This window comes from Thermobia domestica, chromosome 8, assembly GCF_964235325.1.
Source record: "Thermobia domestica chromosome 8, izTheDome1.hap1.1, whole genome shotgun sequence".
Taxonomy (NCBI): Eukaryota; Metazoa; Arthropoda; class Insecta; order Zygentoma; family Lepismatidae; genus Thermobia; species Thermobia domestica.
In genome coordinates this window covers 193,808,460-193,830,342 of record NC_137461.1, presented here as the reverse complement: position 1 = coordinate 193,830,342, position 21,883 = coordinate 193,808,460, and the positions used below count along the sequence as shown (strand labels likewise).

Here is a 21,883-nt window from a genome sequence, read left to right as displayed (position 1 = left end):
TAAACAGGTTTGAACTGAAATATCTGTATAATGCCTTAAAAACTTCATAGACTATTTTTACTTCGAGTAACCGCTGTTATTCCGACTCGGTCAAAAAAAAAAAAAAAAGAAGAAGAAGAAGCCGCTCTAATTCCGGAGCTATACGTTATTAAGTAACTACTCACTTTTCTCTTTGCGTTTCAATTATACCACGGTATAAACTATTTGTTTATTTCGGAATATTCCCCTTGCTTCGTCTACATTGTTTAGCTGGAACTAAATAAACAAAATAATAATAATAATCTTAAAATACTTAAGAATATCCGAAACGCTGTTGTTCACCTTGAACTGAACTGAAACAAAATTGTTTCATTTACCTGTATCCTTCTAAATGACATAGCTGTTTGAGCCAATGCCACAATGCTTCTAGGGAAACCAAATATCATGGGCAAGCGCAAAGCGTCTATGTAAGCATATATCACAAAAAGCTAAAAAGAAACAGAAAAATTAAAATTTGTTAGAAACATGAATGATAATATACTTATCATCGATAAATGTACAACCTTTATATTATTATTTTTTGTATTATTTAAATTATATGATGTAAATATGTCTGCTACTACTAAATATAGTATAAATCTTGTTTATTTCTTGTTCCACTTCCCACGTATATTCTTTGTAGGCTAAAGGCTTTCCACTGGCATATGAGCGATTTACTCACGGATGTACCCAGCCCAGCAACTTTTTCTTTGGGGGGACCAGACTTTTACATACTAAAAGCGAGATGAAAATTCTGCTCAGGAGCCAAGCGTAATCCCACAAGTAGGGTAGGCCCATAAACTACTAACACAAATATCATTTAATGTATCATAAAACGTTTAAAATTATAGTCAGAATTCTATTTTCTTTATTGAGTACAAAAAAAAAATCTATTTAATTTAAAGAACATTCTTAGCTGTATTTCTAACAATATTTAGAGTTAAATTTATGTGCATGTATACATAGTAGTTTTCTTTAATTTAACAAGAAAGAATGAACATTTATATAAGCAAAGCCTTATCTCATAAGTTCACTGAGGTCATTTTCAACAGTATCGTATCATGGTTATTAAATGTTTGCTTAAATGACAAGAGTTTACGACGGAAAGTATTCTATTATTATTATTATTATTATTATTATTATTATTATTATTATTATTATTATTATTATTATTATTATTATTATTATTATTATTATTATTATTTACAAATGTTTAAATGAGGAATTAATGGAATATTTCCATTTAGCTACACTACAAATATATTGATTTGCAGTTCATATTTTCTTCTGTCTGAATTTTGCAGGGGGATGAGGGGAATTTCCTCCTCACTTGCTTTTTTATTTCCTGCATATTTGAAAATGGAAAGAAAGAACATTGAAAAAAAAAAAGTACATTCTTATAGTTAGCTGTCAAATTTCTTGGATAAGCGTTTGTTACTTGCATCTCCCACTTTAACATAAGTACAATTAACGTAAGCACAATTTAATTAGTGCATCACATGATAATGACTTCACTAGAAATGTTAATGCTCAGAAGGAACTTCATTTGAATCAACGCAAGATATTTAATATTGTAGTCTATGTAGTGGCATATTTAAGAAGATGGCTTCCGGGCTTAAGCACTCACCGAAATTTCATCGCAACTTTTTATTGTTTTACGTATATATATTGCAGAATTTTCACATTTCCAAGAATAACGTTAGCAAAACACCAGAAAATTGTGAAGACCCCAAATGGAAAACTCAATTAAAATTACACAAAAATAATATTATTTTATCTTGTACAGTAGTGTATGGTAAATTTATATATATGTTTAATATATCAGACTCATATTATACAAGCTATTATGTACCAGACCCCATGTAGGAAAAAAAACAGTTACTCTGAATAAGCCCTGAGAGTATATACCTAACTTAAACAAGTTATCACCAACTGAAATATATAACTCTACACAGAAACTTCTTACTCTGTGTTAAGGAAATCATTTTATAACATATTAGCATTGAAATATGCCTTCAACGCTAAAATTAAACTCCCAGAGGCGAGCTTTTGCGCCTTCCAACCAATGCGTACAATCCCCAGCGATAATAGCTTCGCCAAACATATCTAGCGAGCTGGCTACGCTCAGGCGGAAGGGTCTCCGAGTGTTTTCATTCTACTATTTTGTTACCTTAGAAACCAACATATTGAAGTATTGACTTTATTTTATAAGAAATCACAGATAAAGAGAACATATGGTAGAAAACACGATAGTCCTGGTATCAGAGCTCCATAGTACGCTTTGCCACTGGTTCTGCTTGAGAATGTGAAAGTATGAATTGAATATATTTACATTACTTATTACACTGTTCAACAAATTTTGATCGAAAGTATGTAAATTCTTTGAAATTGCGATTTTTACATTTATTTAAGCATAATATGAAAGGAAATGATAATAGAAGAATTTTCTTAGCTCAGGTTGTGAAAAAAAACACCCTTGTACAACAGTAGCTGTATATATATAAATGTATTAATATTTATAGAACATTTAAGCAAAATCCTTGTAAAAACCTACATTTCACTTTTTTTTTATCTATTTCACTGTGATGTGATAAGCTGGGGAGTTAAGAAGTACCCTTACCTATAGCTTTCTATACCCTTGTACTTCCTTTTTCAAAATTGCGCAAATACCAGTTTTACAGCGATACAGAAAATAAAGTAACCGTGGTCAAGTTAAACATTAACAATTCCGTAATAAAAATCAGTATTAACATCAAAACATGAAAAATATGTACAAATACCTTTTTGTGCAAGAACTACACTGCAATGTAGACAAAAGTTTCAAGTGATCCCTTGTTCAGGATTATGTTTATTTTATTTTGAGCGTCTTCGCTTGGCTTGCCTTTTGTAGGTTACATCTGGAGCATCCCTTGCAATAGTCCAACAGTAGTCGGCCAATAAGTTAGAACTCCACTTTTCCTCATATCTCTTCTCCATGGCTGCAATATCTTGATGGAAACGCTCACCATGTTCGTCACTTACTGCTCCACAATATTCGGGAAAGAAGTCATCGGGAATGAAGAAAGTGGAGTTTCAGAGACATATTGCAACCTAGATTTTTGTAGCACAATAACAACTTTGCTACTAGTTGTTTGTAATTTGTTGATCGGTGTCTTCCCAAGAACTGTGAACAAAGACTCTTCAAGCTTTTCCACGCAGCTTTCTCCTCACCTTGGAGAATTTCGTCGAACTTGTGATCTTTGAATAGTTGCCTAATCTGTGGCCCTATGAAAACACCCTCTTTAACTTTGCCATCACTTAATCGAGGGAATTGTCCTCTTAGGTACTTATAGGCCTCATCCTCTTGGTTCATGCTCTTAACAAAACTTTTCATAAGACCTAATTTAATATGTAGAGGGGGAAGCAAAATTCGGTTACGATCTACCAGTGGTTCATGCTGCACATTTTTCACTCCCGGCTGAAGAGTTTCTCTGGTACTCCAATCACTTTTGCGGTAATGAAGATCCACGATCTCTACTGTCCCATTCACATATAAAGCAACAACACTTTGTATACCCTAACTGCATACCTAGCAACAGTGCTATTACTTTAAGGTCACCACAAATGAGCCACAGAAGATCGTAATATTTAATGGCTTGAAGTAAACGTTTCAAGTTTTCATAAGATTCCTTCATGTGAACTGCGTAACCTACAGGAATTGAAGGAAGTTCATTTCCAATATGTAAAAGCACTGCCTTTAAACTCACCTTGGACGAATCTATAAAGAACCTCCACTCCGTAGGTTCGTAATTAATTTTAAGTGCCCTCATGAGACCATTTACATCTGTACATGCCACAAGTGTGTCTTCCATAGTAAAAAATGAAGTGAACATCTTCTCCCTATTCCGATACACTGAAATATTTACTTTTTCCTGCAATAAATTCCATTGCTTTAAGCGTAACGCTAAAATTTCGGCTTTGCTTTCTGAGAGGTCCAAGTCTCTGATTAGATCACTTAGTTCCTCTTGAGTAAGTCTATGTGGTTCACATGGAGGTTCTTCTACAACAAACGTAGGGTCCTTCGAAGCACTTGATTCAGGAGCTTCAACTTCTTGATCATCAGAAAAAAGATCGTATTCTTTAGGTGGGTCAGGAACAGGTAGTCCTTCTCCATGTGGAACAGGGAGCATTGCAGAAGGAATGTTAGGATAGATCAAGGCTCGCTTCTTCTTCGTGGAAATTCCCTTCTTGACGGAAGGAACCATACAAAAATAACAGTCTCTGATGTGGTCGCTTGGCTCCCTCCAAATCATGGGCACTGCAAAGGGTGTTGAGCGCGCCTTCCCATTAATCCAATTTCTTAGATTGCTGGCACAAGTGTTACAATGTGGGGTGCCCAAGATTTATCTTGGTCTCCAATTTTACAACCAAAGTAATATTGATAGGCTTTTCTTATTAGTGGTGTTATAGTGTGCTTTTGTGAGGAAAATGTCACTTCCCCACACACGTAGCAGAAGCTATCCGCACTGTTTACACAATTTCGCGGCATTTTTGTTTATTGAAATTCTCCAAATGTCACTTGAAATAGTTCCGACAACTATTTTAAAATATACATTCGAAATACCAGTATTTTTGCGTAGTTGTAGTTGTACTTTTATGTCCTGCACTACACAAATGTCACACCCAAAACGCTGATAACTGCACTAAACCTGTCTTTTCTAACAATAGCAGAACACTACTGAGATAAGGAACACAATGAAACCAAGCGTTCTTATAGTTTATCTAGTGTTGCCGGATCAGTGTAACATTTTACCCCAAACGAAGCGAATATATTTTTAAAGCGTTATTATTAGACATGCCTGTAAAACAAAAAGTAGAGCTAATATTCGAAAATAACTTTCAAATTCGTGATCAGCACCACAAAATCAATAAGAATTAGCTGATTTTGTTCAATTTACATTTTCGTTGTTCAACAGTGAATTATTATTATTATTATTATTATTATTATTATTATTATTATTATTATTATTATTATTATTATTATTATTATTATTATTATTATTATTATTTGCAGTTGAAACATGGGTTTTAACACTGTGCGAAATTACAATTACAGGTTGTAGGAAATGTGCCAATAAATTATTCATAGGAAAAGAGTATTTTATGAAGTCCATTTGTTTGACTTTGACATTATAAGTCTAAATAAATTGTATGGGTTACCGCACTAAATTTTCTCGCTTTAATTTCTTAAACTAGATCATGTTATGTTGCAGTTATTACTGAAACATTTATTTGTGAAATACGAACATTGTAAGACGTTTTCGGAAAACTTTGTCCGAAGAAAACTCAACATCAAAAATAAATTGCTGTTTGTGGACTTTTAATGACAAATGACTACCGCGTATTAGAGTTCTTTATGAAATATCAACAAAATTGCATTAGTCATATTTGAGAAAATATTATTATTAATAATTATAATTATAATTATAATAAGGGAATTACTCTTATAAATATTTTCCTGATAAGTGATTTGAGGAGCATAAGTTATTAATGACATATGAACTAAATCGCTTGAGGCATTTATATATATTAAACATCTCACCTTCAAGAATAAACTACCCATTGTGAATGTTTTTAGGAAAACGAATTATGCCACATTGTTAGGTTATTATTAAAACATTTATTAAATAAATATGAAATAAATAGCCCGAGTCTTTTCTAAGAAAATCGTCCAGGTAAAGTTCATTTCCAGGATGAATTCTCTCTTCTGGATTTTTCATATCCTTCTATGGATTTCACTTATTACCAAGAAATAAGCTCTTATTATAATTCAAATTTATACATGGAATGAAACAATTTGTGTCTATGATTATCCAGAATGATAACACAAAAGCGTGAATATAATCCGAGGACGCTACATGTATAACTATTGTATAGGATGTTGTAAAACAACACCGACAACGTTTGGGACGCCAAGATAAGATAAAAAGTATAGACCAACCTGGGTGCACAAATGGCTGCCGAAAACATGAAAAAATGAAGTTTAAAGATCCATAGTTCCAATACTATGGGACCTACTGTAGTCGGTTCAAGACTTCACTTAGGAACTAATATGTGCCCTAGGTCGATGTTGTTTTGAAACACCCTATATGTTTCATTTCCTTAAATAAAGAGGATAGTCCAAATTTAGAATTGACATACTGCATTAGAAATTAATTCTTTTATTGTAACACAACTATGAACATAACTATCTCCCCTGCGGATCTAATGGTAGGATTCGCAACTTTGTTGCACTGAGTCCAGGGTTTGATTCATGGTAGGAGAGCCTTGAAAAATGTGAACGAATTATGAGAATTCGGATTCCACTTTCTTAAACTGTTGATCCACATCTTATATAGCTGGTTCTGAAAGGGACGCTAAAATCCACTTGTAGAACACTTGTAGTACCACTACAAATTAATCCCTCTACATCTACGGAAAGGGTTTTTTGTTTGAAATGTTAAGTAATTTTATTTCTACAGCATCTTGTCACCATGTTGTAACAATCTAATGCTAGAAGCGAATATCTCACATACAAGTTTGGCAATAGTGTGATGCGCGCTCATTTGTTCACGCGAGACGTCAATTTAGTTGCTGCTTCGTACAGTCTAGCAAACACGAATCTGACTCGGACGGAGTTTGCCGTGATGTAATTCGCAACTTGCTAGATAAGTTCGAAAAGTACGGGATACAAACATATTTTTCTTCTAAATAGAGTTAGTTATGTTTCATAGTTCAGTAATTAGTTTAGAGTTCCTACTTACCATTGATGCAGATATATTTCCTCCAAGCAAAGTGTGAGTGAGAATACAGAGGAAAGGAATAAGAATTGAGTTCATATTTGTCAGAATGCAGACAAGACTTGTCATGTAGGATGAGATCTTCAATACTTCCAACTCTTTTCTGTAAATGGTAACAATAACTGTCACTGTTTAATTATTCACCAAATTTATTTATTTTTAATTCACATATTGCCTTATAATTACAAAACTTGTAATGAAGCCTTCCTATACTTGATTTCCTGTGGGGACAAAGCTTTGAAGTGAAAGATATTTTAATTATATTAACTATTTTGTAACGCAGAAAATAAACAATTACTGCCAATGTTAAATTACTATCAAAACAGAAACAATGCAATGATTTATCAAACAAAATTTCGTTTTTACGGTTACCACCTTTCCAAAATGTAAGGATACTTCACGCAGTTATTGGGGGGCAGGACAACCAGCATTGCTTTTTTTCATAATAATGAAAAAAATGTCTTCTATAGTGAACAGTGAATCTTATGCATCTAATTGATAAATGAGAATAAATGGAAAGTGAGACAATTTAAACCATATAGGTCCTATAAAAGGCCTTATCTTCTACATAGTGTATGTAAAAATGAAAGTCACTATGTTTCGTGACTTAATAACTCTTCAACCACCCGACCATTCTCGTTCAAATTTTCAACATAGATCAGGTTTGGGCCTGAAAGTGATGTTATCATTTAACTTTGACGGTATAACGTAGGAAAGGGAGAGGAGATATATAAAATAAATAAAACTTAATAACTCTTGAACCACGAGACCCATCAAATTTGCATCATAGATAACGTTCGGGCCTAGAATGCTCTTTATCATTTCACTTTGACGGTGCAACTTAGGGGAGGGGGAGGTCGGAGATAGTTAAGAAAGATCAAAAAATCCATAGTTTTCGGGGTCGCTGAGACGAAAAGTGACAGTCCCGATGCCATTTAAATCCAAATTCAGCTCTCATTAGTAGGGGAGAGGAAGGGAATGGCGATCAGTTGGGAATGGCGATCAGCCCACTTTGCCCTCTTGCGTGATCCAAGGAGAAGTCAAACTAGTGCTGCCATCTGCCTTTTGTAGCAAGGTTTCTTGTGTATTGTCGAGGAAGTTGTCAGAGAAGACTGAAGTCTACAGCGTGTTGAAACTTGTTTTTGTTGATTTTCTAATAAGGATCTGCATATTTCAACTCTTTCACGTTTTCTCCACCACGTTTTTTCCAAAACGTGATGTGTGTATCATGTATGTCCGTAAAATAAATTCCATTGTAACCACGTAATTTTCCTGATTAGGTTTGGGTGGTCTCATTTTGAGATTCACATTCAGTCGTGATATTTAACCAGCGTGCCAATGCAGCACTGCAAGAGCTGACGTTTAAGTGGGACGTGTATGAAACGGTAGCATTGATCCAACATGCTTCCCACTGCGAGGTGTACAATTACCTCTGTTAAATCGATACAAGAAATCACAATCTATTCAAAATGTCGAGGATCATACTGCACGAAGTTTGATACACAACACTTTGGGGCCAGCAAACTGTGCGCATATAAAACAAGTGGGTGGTTACGCACTACAAGAAAGATGCATTCTGGTCAATATCGTGGCGGACGATAAAACGGATTTATTTCCACAGGCCAGAACTGAAGTAACAATTGGCGAGATAAAAAATCAAAATGAGCAGGTGGCGGCTACGTAGGAATATAATAGCGGAATTCTTAGTTATATATAGTTTACACATATATATATGACAACGACACAACGTTTAGAATATATATACAGCTTAAATTTATTAAATCATAAAAAATTAAGTTCTAATTGCACACAAGAGACTCGAAAAGATTACCAGTTAACGGTGATATTTTAACTTGCTAAAATCGACCAAAATCGATTTCTTGTTTAAAGAAATGGAAAGTAATTTGCTTTTCAGAATCATAATATAAACAAAAAATATCCGATTTTTTAATGATTCCTTTGTCTTTAAGATAACATCTAATCTGTTACTTCAAAATGCGCTTAATACGAGCTACGTTAATTCTTCTAAATTGGGGAAGATGAATTTTACCGCAAAATAAATACTATTATAACTAAATTTTGAATGCTGTATTAAATGGCGAAATTTCCAAATTCTGCAAGGCAGTAAACGGTTCATTAAAACCTGGAATCAATCTTTTATGATGGAAGATTTTTTTTTTTTTACGCCGTGACGCGTACGCCCCATAGGACTTAGGTTAGGACAGTTACCTTTCTTAACGACCCGCGTATGTCATTGGGACTTATATGTCTACTTTGTTTCGTTAGTTCCTTAGCACGCTGTTAGCCCGATCTTGGTGAGATTTTCCTGTTAGAAGGGATTGACATGGTCCCATCGAAAGATTTTGTATTAATGGACCATTTATATCGCATTTTTAACTTTTTCGATTTGCAAATTATTGTAGTTGCTCCATGAAGAAAAACACAAAATTCACCGCGTCGGTAAACTTGTTAAGATTTAAATTTTAAAGAAATAAAAAAAAATAAGAAACTTAAATTTAAAAAATCGTACTCCATTACGGAAGAAAGAACATTCAGAATTTAGTCATCACAGTATTTAATATTCACTTCCTTAGGCTTGGAATAGACAGAGCAAAGGTGTACTAAGTATAGTGGTGTCATATTTCTAGAGTAGAAAACCGGAAATCCTATAAAAATTTACAGTATATGCATAGTTATGCACTCGCTCCTTCTGCCAAATCATTTGGGACGTATGATAGCCCTACCTAGTGAAGCTACCCCATGCCGTGAACATCACCAACACCTAGTGCTCCACTTGCCGGTAAATGTCAATCATGAATATAGCGACGCGTCGAAGGATTGCCGCTAGTGTGCCACTGGCGGCAGGGTTTCGTCAACTCGAAACAAATATCTAGAGTCGGGTTGTTGAAGCTACCCCCGCGTAGCAGCAAGGATTTCATTTTGGTCCGCTCTCCTTTAATTCGTCGCGGAGAATCGCGAAGGGACCAACACGAATTATCACCAGTCATGTGCGTGCGGTTATTATTATATATCATGTTTTCCTGACGAATTATTTCTAAAGTGAGCTCCGGGGGTCAAGAATAATCCCTACCTCTACTCTACATCGTGAAGTGAAAATCTTGAGATGAGTGTGTATAATTGTATGAAGTTAGATGGCAACGGTCGATGATCATTAGAAAATGAATATGGGGAACTATGTAATAAAGTACATAGACGCGCGTCATTTTCTTATAAAATCACATAGTGAACGCATTTTATCTGATCCCAAACGGTTATCGTCAAATATATACGATTAAAGGAGCACTATTATTAGCCAAATTAAAAAAACCTCAACGATTTATCCCTCTACAAGCCAGGTTTTCCTAATCGCCTCCGTGCCAAATTCGGAAGAACACGCGCCAAATAATTATAAGGTTGGTGATTCGCGCCAACTCCTGGGTACTTTTTTCTTTTCCATAGCGTTTTTTATACTCACCTTAATGTAAACAAATCACGCATATAAGCAATTTAACCCTTTATGGACGGAATTATTTTCCTGTTGAAGAAAAAAATTATTTTCGGCATCAAGCTGTGATCCACACTGAAGACGCCAGGCTTCGCTACTTGTCAAATATAATCCTCGAAACGTAACGGATATGAAACGTTCGTCGTTTCGAATAAAAAAAATGCTCGGGCTTGCAATACAACAATGCGTTGAAACGTTACAAATTTGTTTTCGTCGTCCATATCGGGTTAAAATATTTTGGAGGAATATTACTATGGTTGATTGGCGTTTTGTCGCGACTCTACCGCTGGTGGTATAATTATCGAATCAGAAGTAGAGCCACCGCGGATCGTCGTTGCGGGACCGCCAATTTTTGGTGAGATATCGCTAGTTGCCCATCAGTGGTCCACCGACGCTTACGGCTTGGGGTAATTTCTAAACTACATTTTCAGAACCACTTTAAATGCAAGGGAGGCATATTTGAAAAAAAAATAAATATTTTTTCCTTACTTCCCTGCATACATCACGAATTTGGATTTTTTTAAATCACTTTCCATCTTATCACTAGGTTTGATCGCTATACCGTTATCATCTAGGAAACTGTTTCTCATACATCCAGCATATTGATTGTTTTCGATATACTTGCTTCAATTTACCCTCACTCAGTATTTGCCTCTTTGGCAAACAAAGAAATCCCACCTTTGCACTACCAACGTCCAGCCCATTAAAAGTACGAATTTGTACTACACTGTCTGGGATACTATTCATTGTTATCCATAACAGTAAGGCAACAATGTAGGGCAACAATGTTTAGTGTTACTAACTCACTGCATTACAAAACAGATGTTTTAATTATTTTCATAATCATATAGTGAAATCAAAAAAAAAACTTAGAATTAGGTTATTTTAATATTTGAAAATAAATATATTTTCTATAGCTAAAAGCAAAAGATTTGCCTGTATTATCAGAGATACTAAAACATTTCAAGCTCCTTATACAACCAATGAATGCAAAAGTACCTTCGAGCTACGTTTACAAGATTAGAGAAAGGTTTCTCCCAAGCATACATCTTGATAAGTCGAATTCCTGAAATAATCTCACTTATAAGCTTAATTCTTGCGGAAGTTTTCACGGCAATTAACTGTTTCACTTCATAGAATTGTCGACCAGTCATCACTGTAAGACAATAAATAAAACAAATTACAAATTCAAAAGTGTATCCATGCCGATCATTGTTAAGTAAACAATGAAATTTTTCCGAATGTTAGATTAATAACGTACTTCTCTCAAAATACTCAAAAGGTAATATAAAATTCACTTCCATTGACCGCCATGTCATTCAGCTTAATGTTATCAGCTTGAGGGGTACTTCAAGGAGGTATTTAAGGAGAATGAATTTCTAGGGTAATGTCCTAGGATAACTATATAGGATATTCCGTTTAACTATTTCAAATTCTTTCTAATTCTCATGCGCTCAACTTACCAAAGACTCCAGAATCAATTCCTAGTTTCTTGCTGCCCGTACACAAATTTACTTTCGGCCTATTACAGAATTCGTTTCGAAAACAGAACTTACAAGGTTAGTTCTAAAATAAAATTTTATAATTTAGGGCTGTTAGTGAAATTTCGAGGGACTTTAAGGGATAAAATCTCTTCACGTTGGAATAAATGATTTTGTCCAAACAACTGCATAGCTTGGATTAACACAATATTTCATAACAATATTTTTGAACAGATATTATGTTCTTTCCAAAAATAAAAGTGACATATTTCTTTCTTTAAAGAAGCAATAACTATTGCTAAAAGATTTTTACAAAGTATAAGTATCAGAAGTTTTCTGAATACTAATAAAGCTCTCCTTAATCACCAGATCTAAATTTAATTAAAATAGTTGAAACTATCCAAAAAATATATGAAAATAATGCAAAACGGATTATCCAAGTTAAAATATAAAAATGCCGTAAGAGATTAAATTACAAGATCTCGTAATAAAATCACTGCATAACTGAAAGAAATTTATTATGCTTCTCTACGGCTTTATGGTTTTAATATTTAAATGATATTATGTATATTACGCAAGTATCTTAAATTGTTCATACTTACTTTAAGATCTATACAAACTTTATTATTTTTCTTCGGAATAGTATATTAAGTACAATTTTAAAATAGCTTGTTCTTCCACTAAAAAGCATGTCAGGTTTCTAGAAATGTTGAACCTTCCGAGTTCAAAATTCGTAAGACATCTATTAGTATTTAGAAATAGTATATGAAACCACATATGCAACATTTTGATCAATGATCTGTCTTTTTCCCGGCAACACCATAATACCATCGATACGAATCTGTGGTTGCTGAAACAAAGTGACACTTGGTTTTCACAGGCATCTTTTGGAACGAACTTAACACTATTCAGAGAGTTCTGTAGAGATCGAAACAAATTATAGTTTGCCAGCGCGGGTCCAGGCTGTATGTTGGATACATAGCCTAGTTCCTAGCCAAGTTCTCGCAATTCTTACGGGTTGTTAAAGATGTATTCTATCTGGCTTTGTCAGCATGGTATACTACATCCTATCTATTGATCAGTTTCGAACGTTTCTTTTAAATTGCTGGTTGCACTTACGCTAATTGTCGACAGCACGAGTCCGACCAAGTCTATCCTTTTGTCCGGTAGGAGCAGCTTATGATTCACGATTCCCTAATAGTCCCACCAAACGAACAGCACAACTTTCCCAACAGTCAGTGTGGGCTTTGCCACAGACTGCGGAGCGTCCTCTCGCCTCGACCACGATCTCTTTCACATTGTTGGCGTTGGATATTCACCTTTCATCACTTATGATCAGCCGCTTCAAAAATGACTCGAATTGGTTACGTTTTAGTGGAGATTCGCACGATTGTGTAAATGTTTTTGAGTTAGATCATATGGCACCCAAACGTCAAACTTTCTGCAACATTGTGATTTAACAATGTGCGGTGATGGATGATTAGGGCCTTGACGATTCCGATTTTCGCATGCTGATCTTCCTCAACTTTTGCTAGAATATCATTCATTCTTTCTGTAACTATTGGCCACTGCGAGGAGCATCTTGGACATCGAAATTTCCAGAACGGAAAAGACTGAACCATTTTTCTGTTGTTGCTCTTGATAACTTATCTTGCCTATAAACAGTACAAATTATTTCACAGTCCTGCGCAGCGTTCGCATCTTTATCGAAATGAAATTGTATAATGTAGTGCAGTTTTGCGGAAAGTTCACTCATCTTCATGCCGCAATACCTTACGTGATATTATAAGAATTTTAACACTTTTTACATCTGCTAGCTTCGACGGTCAAGTGTCAAATGGCGTTAGACCTGACTCGCTACGGCTCATATACCCTGATATTTGGAACACCTTGTGCGCAAAAGAATCACATTCTTTAGACCATCTGATAATTATTTTCTTCTCAGTTATACTTCATACAATAAAATATAATTGAACATAATTAGCTAATTTCACACTTAGTGCTAGGTTTCCTCTATTTCTTTGTATATCAGGTATCTATCTACTACTGACATAATAGAAGTACTTACGATTAATTATTCTCAGAATACACTGGGTGTTGGAGAAATCTCCCTACTTTAAGGCTTGAGTATAACAGAGAGGAATGGCAGTGTAATTTAATTTGTATTTAGTGCATACTATGGTAGTATTCACATCTACTAACTGCGTATCCAGTGGATCTGTATGTTCTCCGTCGTGCTATATATACAGACAGATGGGCTTCCATGTTCTCCTTAACATATTATGGAGCATCTGAGGAGTTACCGTTCGAAAGGCCTTTTCTACACTTTCGCACAATTCTTCATCCGTCCTGTACCGACAATGAGAGATATTTGGCTTGATTATTCCTCACAATGAGTTGTCTGGCATCGTAGGGGCAAGGCTACATGGGGGCTATGTCAAAGGGAATGGGAATGTTGGAGAACCACGCCCAACTTAGCAACCTGGAAATTGTTCATTGACAAAACAATGCATCTGAAGTGGAAAATAGGATGGAGCCCCAATCCGTGATTTCTTTCTCTTGAAGCTGAGATTATTACCACGTTTGCAGCATGTGTAAATAAGAATGTCCATTCACATATTCATAAAAAAATAGTCCGAACAAGTATTATGATGTCATATTGGCCCATATCATAACATGAGGCGGCTTTCGTTCCAGCACTTTGACAAAATGAGGATTTTCCTTAGACCAAAGACGATATTCCTCTTGTGTGAACTGCAATATATTGCACTAATCTGAAATAACGTCTGGAAGTTGTGTCAACAAAGCACTGGGGGCTTGTATCACGCTGTTTCATATCCTTGTCAGATAATTCATTCACAAACATTATCTAATTTAATTATTTCATATGCAAATCATTTTTAATGTGGTCATGCATTGTTGAACGTGGATTATTCACTTCACCTACTCTTTTGCTAAGTGATTTAGTTAGACAGATCACAATCAACCGAGCGAAAGCAGTGTTCAATCTACGTGTTATCTTTAACACATCCTGATGGCAGTGTATGTTCAATCTAACACATTCGTTACGTGGCTATCTTTGATACATCCTGAAGCAAACGCATGTTTCTCATAATCAAACTGGGTTGCTTTACGAGACGGGCCCTTGCCAAAGCAATCTCTAAACGCTGGCATTTCTTCTGTTATTGTTTGCCCTGTGTATGGGTTATTCGTGCACTCACATATATGCCGTCAATTGTTTCTCAACTGTGTAACTGCAACCACGGATTGACGACTGAAATGGTCGATGTGACGTTGTTTGTGAACATGAAAGCAATATTACCAATACTAAAACTGAAATTAGATTGATATTGTTCTCGTAATACTCAAATCTACAGGTACGGGGACCTCTAGGACACCCTGTAGTGCAAACGATTAATTAATACTAGATAACGTCCAGTAAGTTTCTATACTTAATATTTATTAATCATCATTTTATAACATATAAATTATAGGCTTATTTTCATTAATATGTTCTATAATACCCAAATGAATTTACATTTTAATATTTCTTATAACCCGCATACTCATCCTCAGAATAGTACTGCATAGAGACCCAAAGCAAGAAACCAATCAATTTGGATGGACTCAAGTATTGAAAGTTTGGCTTTAACAAATAATTTGTATTATTTACTTAATTAAGATAGGTAAAAAATGTAATAATATATTTGCTGTAATAACACTATATAAATTATTGAAAAGTTAATAACGATAACTTTAAGTGACGATATTAACATATTATTGACTCGAAACTAAGTTCGTTCCTGTCCTCTGTATAGGATATTCTGAATGGATCTTGGTAGGAGTGTATATAGGTGAATTCTAGAGGAAACCAGAGTACTACACTTAAAAGTTATGTAGGACACCGAGCAAACACATGAAATATACGTATCGTTTCTCTTAGCTCACAAGAAAGATCCGCGGGACGCTAAATTAATATTTCATTGCATAAATTCACTGATGTTCATGGTTTGTTCCAAATACTAACTTTTCATTGTTTCATGTCTGACCTTGTATTGGAATGAGTATAGCTAAAGATGCTGTTCCTGCAAAGCACGCATATCCGATCTCCAGCCATAACATGAAAGTGACTGCTGCAGTAACACCTGGGCCAACCCACAGAAAGGGCCAGAAAAGGCAACCTCTGTCCAAACATGCTGTATCACGTGACAACAACGTCATCACTTGTGTTGTTTTTGCTTGTGTCAGCGACGATCGTGTCAATTTCAGAATCTGGAAAGAAACATATGATGAACAAGTGCTTTAGAAGTAAATGAAAATTGAAATATACTAAACAAATCAAAATTAGTTTTATTGACATTCAACACAAATTCAACACAATATATTTATTCACTAAACTTATTTCGTATGACTAAAAATGAATAATAAAGCACAAGATTATAAAATTAGAAAACCTGCAGAGGAAATAATTTAATGAGTTGAGTTGAATTTCAGTTTAGCGTCCCTTTTCAGCAGCGAGGCTATATGAGACGTGGACCTACTGATTAACGTGGAATCCGAACCACATGAGCTCCCGCCGGGAATCGAACCCGGGTCTCCCGAGGAAATAATTTAAATAGAGGAAGGGCGGGCAAAGTGAACCGTGCGGGCAAAGTGAAATTTGTCATTTTCAGAAACATAACGCGATACATCAAGACACAGGTGGTAGCACTGAAGAGGTGGAAGTGGCATGACGCTATGACGTAACTTAATGACGTAACGTGCTGCGTTGTCTATGAATAGTAGAGGGAAAACGCATGACATGAAAAGACAAGTTTTCAGAAGGCCAGGAAGAAAAGGGTTGTAGTTACTGAATATTCAACGTAAATACGTTTCGCAATCACGTGAGCTCAGCATTATTCGTAGTAGAAATAGACGAAATGGTTTTGTGATTGATGAAAATCTTGATTTGAAAAGGTATAAAATGTGAATCGTGCACACGTGGGCAAAGAGAAATAACAGAACTGTTTCACTTTGCCCGCTTCCAATACACAAACAAACAATACAAGTAGTATTCGAAAGGTGCTGGGTCGCGTAACTAAACATGCTCCATTAAGGCATATTTTGCTTATGGCAGGTTTGCTTTTAGAATATTTATAATTAAGCAAGAAAAAAACAAGGAAAGGACACTAATAAAGATATTAATTGGCTATATTTTACATTTTTATATTCCATACTGTTTTCTTTGTTACACAGGTGTTGCCATTTTAGAGTATTATAATCATGTGATTTCATACCGAAAACTTACCATGCAATAACTACTTCAAGCGTGGCTTCAATATATGATTTGTTTTGAGAGGGCTCATGATACTTGTTCGGACACTCAAGATTCTTGAGTACTAAACTGCCACCTTCATAACTACGTGAACATATTGAGCTGTATTCTGAATAGATTTTCGTATCGTTTGAATAGACATATGCAAAATCTGCTTGCATTTTTAATTTGTACTTTCTGTTCCATTTCCTACTAATGTATTGTAAACACAGAGTATTACAAATCTCTAACTTCATAGTTTGTTCTCCGAAGGTAATAGTTGCGCAACTAACGTCTGAACTAAATTCACATTATCTCCACAAACTACAATTTTTACTCTACATACATGTACACTCATGTCCAAAGTTATTGTCGCATGTCTATAAATATGTTGTTGTAGGAATATAATTTGATAACGAATACGTTCGGTATTTCTCACAATGTTAGTATGTGTATAATGGGCAAAGACATGTGTGGCAAATTTCATGTCAAAAGAGCAGTAAATAAGAACAATAAAACGAAAATAAAACTTTCTTATCCATTTAGCAAATTTTGTTTTACTCATTCTAATTTTCGTATTTATAATTCTTTTCCTATGAAATTTACCACAAATATACATTTCCCGATTATACACATAGTACCAGTATTAAAAGTACTCTCTAAAATCATTATCAAATTATATTCGTACAAGAAGACAGTTATAGATATGCGACAATAATTTTGGACATGAGTGTACATTCCAGTTTGCATAAGGCCGACAAAGTGGATTTTCGCATATCGACATTAAATCTCGTCTATCATCAACATATTTAAGTGTTTTATTTCCATTTTGTTCTATAATATGGCAGAAGGTCCAAGCTTTCCATACTGTTCCATAGTGTATAAAACATTCTGTTATTGTCTTTTGTTCCGATAATATTACGCCATTTATAGCTTGTGTGCCGCTTTGCCCGCCTTTACCCTATGGGTTTATAATAAACTATTCATACATACGTATGCTAATAGCTCAAACTTATTTACAAAGACACAGCTAAAAAAATCCGTCTTGAAATAAAATTTATAAATCATTATTCAGTACATTGTCCGAGGAAGAAATACAGATATGAGCTACTGTATTGGTAATTTGTACAACTGAAGAAACGAAAACTAACGTGCAACCCATGAAGGAACTCAACCTCCATACCGGTAAGAAACCACTACTATACCCAAACCAATTCCTTGTTAGGATTCATGGCCTCATGAAGTCTTTCTATAAACTAACTCTCAATTCAACACTACTGAAATCATTGTCATTGGTTCACGTTTATTTTCCCCATACTTTTTTGTTCAATTCTGCGTTCAAACAATGAAAATGTTTTATCTGGTTTCATTGTGTTGACGAGAAACCAAAATGTCGTGACGCAGAAACAGAATTTGAACTTATGTTTATTCCTATGTATTTCTGTTCTACCTCTGTCTTTCTGTTGTTAAACCTTACTAACAAGAATAATTGTATTTGTCGTCAGTGATGTTTGTTTAATCAATGTTTTCATGTAAACATTAGAAAAAGTAAAAGTAAGAAGAAAATGGAACCGTGTTTTTGCGCACTCGAATAGAGACTGTGTTCCTGTCACGTAATTTTTCAATCTCGTTTTGTTTTGAACAGTAACATGATAATACAGCGTATATTACTAAACCACATCGTAATTGGGAGAAAATTAAGATAAGTATCTTTGTTTAACGGAAAATCAGCTACTACCCAGACATATACCGGAAATCAACTATACCACATTCAGTTCCATCTTCATTTCTCCCAATAACGGGATTCTGCAATAATACACATCTACGTCATCAACAGTGATCAGAAGAAGGGAATATATAAATATTCTGGATCAGAAGCAACTGATGTAGAAGTGAATTCTCGCTGTTGGTCTCTTGCAGTTCGATTCTGACGGCCTTCATGGCTCACTATCCCATTGAAACCCTTCACCTACAAGACAGTGAGAATGCAGCAAGCTGAACCAGATTTATTACAGCAGTACCAAAGACTGACCAGCTGCCGGCTAATGTGTCATCGAAGTTATTAATCTATTCGTACATCTTCGATCCTTGACAAAAAAGAAAGAAAGTGAAAGGAAAGAAAGAAAAACACTTACATTAGTTTCACTCAACTGCTTTTTCAGTGAAGGTACCATAGATTATAACATTTATCTTTATTTATAAATCTCTTCACTTACATTTATAAATTTCTTCACTTCACTTTGTGCTGCAAATTAACTGCAATTGCAACCTTTTAGAGTTTCGACGAACTTCAGAGTTTGCTTTTCGTATCATACGTCTGTACGTGCCACTATATGGCGAAAGCACTGGGAATGTTTACGATAAGCATATTATATAGCGTACATTAAAGAGTTGGATTACTTCGATTCTCGCTTTTTTCAAGTGAACACGTTTACATAGAATACGTAAAGTTGATATTTCATTCTACCCTACGTTTATACAGAATTTAAATTATGATCTACTATCTTTATCATACTAAGTAGGAGCAGCTCTCAATTCAGAGTAGGACTTAACTCAAAATGACCAAAGTTGCGTATGGATGACTGGCATAAACATGACAATGTAATATAAGCTCAATGTTGTATTCAGTTATCATAAAATCGAAATAGCACATGAGTAGAATACAGGAATAGTTTGCTGTGGGCAGAAATTATACTAATAAACATAATGGTTCTAAAAGCAACTTAGAAATGTATTACTATAAAGCTGAAATTTTTATTTAACGCAACACTATATTATATTAACGACTTACTTTTCTAAATATAACTGACGATAAAGCTCTCCTGAGCTGCGTTCCTAGTGTAGTAGCACAAAGTATCCATTGATGATGGAGAACAGGATATAATATTGAACATAGACAGATTCCTGCGGCAAAGTATAATGCTTCTTTTCTTTTCATTTTGCTATCTGGTTCAAAATACTTCAGTAGCATCGCTGTTAGTATAACTCGTACTACCCTGCAAAATACAATTCACTTATTAATCTAAGAAACGTAAGATATTTACACTTTCCAATAATATATATTGCACTTTCCAATAATAAACTTTCTGACAACAAACTTTACCAAAAAAATCCTTTGGATAACATTTTTCATCAATTTTGATTTTAAAGAAAGAAAATCATTTTATCTTATAACTTACTACTCTGAACTGGGCAGCGCTAACTTAAATCTAATTTGATCTTACTGTTGTAATATTCTCTTTCCCTCAACTCTTGATAAACCGGAAGTTGTTATTTTATTCGAGAACTAAGTTCAGTCAGTGATTTTAAATTTACATTTATTTGTTAACTGATGTTCAGCATCAATTTCAAGGAAAACATTGTAATTATAAGTACTACGTTTGGTCAGAAAATACATAGCTAATATCAATAAATAAGGGTTGTCTGCCAATAGATTCAATCATTTCATCGTTTATTAAGTTGCCTACGAATCTTCAGACACTTTATCTGTTTCTGATATATTATAATTATAAATCACGTTACTTTAATAATGACTATATAAATTTAGAGATTTAATAAACACTCCTAAACACCACCCGCAGAAACGAGCGTCAGTGTCTCCGAATAAAGTATAACCACTCGTGTAAGTGTTGATAAATTCCAGTGTAGCGAAATTTGTTTAAAATTCTCCATTTCAATGTTGATAAAATGATTTTTTTACTTTCACATCCTACAAATTATGATTAATGATTAATTTATGAAATTAATTTTTGTTCCTTCCCACCGCAATCGAATCCAGAACCACGTGCACCAAAGGCACACGCACTAGCCACTAGACCGATGTAGAGGGATATTTTACTGTTCATTTCATACAATAAAATAAAAACAATAGGTCATGAAATAAACAATCCAATTCAAACAATAGTATGAAAGAACTTTATGAAGGCATAACAGGAAACAGTAATGTATTAATGCAAGAGCTTGTTTTGAATTTAAAATCTACAAAGTTACATAAGAGTAAACGTTAAGTATATTAAGGGTTACCTCCTCAAGCCATCACATCATGTATACGGATTCAATTTCTACATTTAATAAAATATTTGAACGCATTCTTTTCAAAAGCTTTCATCTTTATTTAGCAGATTGACGTCTTTTCCGGACATACAAGCATGGTTTCGAATACTTTTTCCATGAATAACAATTACTGCACCTCACCAGTCTGATGAAGCAAGTACCATCAAGCCATTGTGACTTGTTTTATTTGATTTGGAACAGGCTTTCGATAAAATGTGACATGGGCTTATTTACAAATTGCACCGACTACGGCTCCCAATCAAATTTATCCCACTAGTCGTCAACTTCCTCATCGGTGGTATAACGTACATATCTATCTATTTCACCTTGTCACATCCAATTTTCTTACTTTCTGACGTTCAACAAGGCTGAGCTCTTTTATCGTCACTTTATTTTCTATGCGTTGCAAACATGCCGTATCTTCCACAGAACGTTTACACTTTTCAGTATGCTGACGACATGGCGCTTTTGATTCTCAGATTTTCCATTCAACGAATTAATTTTCAACTACAAACAGCCACCACTACTTTTCATACCTGATGTTTACGCTGGCATCTTAGCATCAAGCCACAAAATGACGGACAATTGTCTTCATACCACCAAAGAAGACCATATATGACCAACGCAATCCATGACGGTCTTTTCTTGTCGATAGACTCCTTTCCGCTTCAAGTCAGTAAAACAGCCACACACTTCGGCATCGGCTATGATTCTC

General features: G+C 34.7%; 1 protein-coding gene across 1 annotated transcript in view; it reads right to left on the bottom strand.

Moving 5' to 3' along the window:
* The window catches only part of LOC145693403 (ATP-binding cassette sub-family C member 4-like), a 242,808-nt gene that overhangs the window by 157,931 nt on the left and 62,994 nt on the right, over positions 1-21,883 (bottom strand). The window contains exons 5-9 of the mRNA XM_081769370.1: positions 19,907-20,111; positions 15,872-16,094; positions 11,341-11,497; positions 6,801-6,939; positions 357-467 (exon numbers count right to left, since the gene is read on the bottom strand). Of these exons, the coding sequence (XP_081625496.1) occupies positions 357-467; positions 6,801-6,939; positions 11,341-11,497; positions 15,872-16,094; positions 19,907-20,111 (835 nt within the window). The remainder of the gene's footprint in view (positions 1-356; positions 468-6,800; positions 6,940-11,340; positions 11,498-15,871; positions 16,095-19,906; positions 20,112-21,883) is intronic.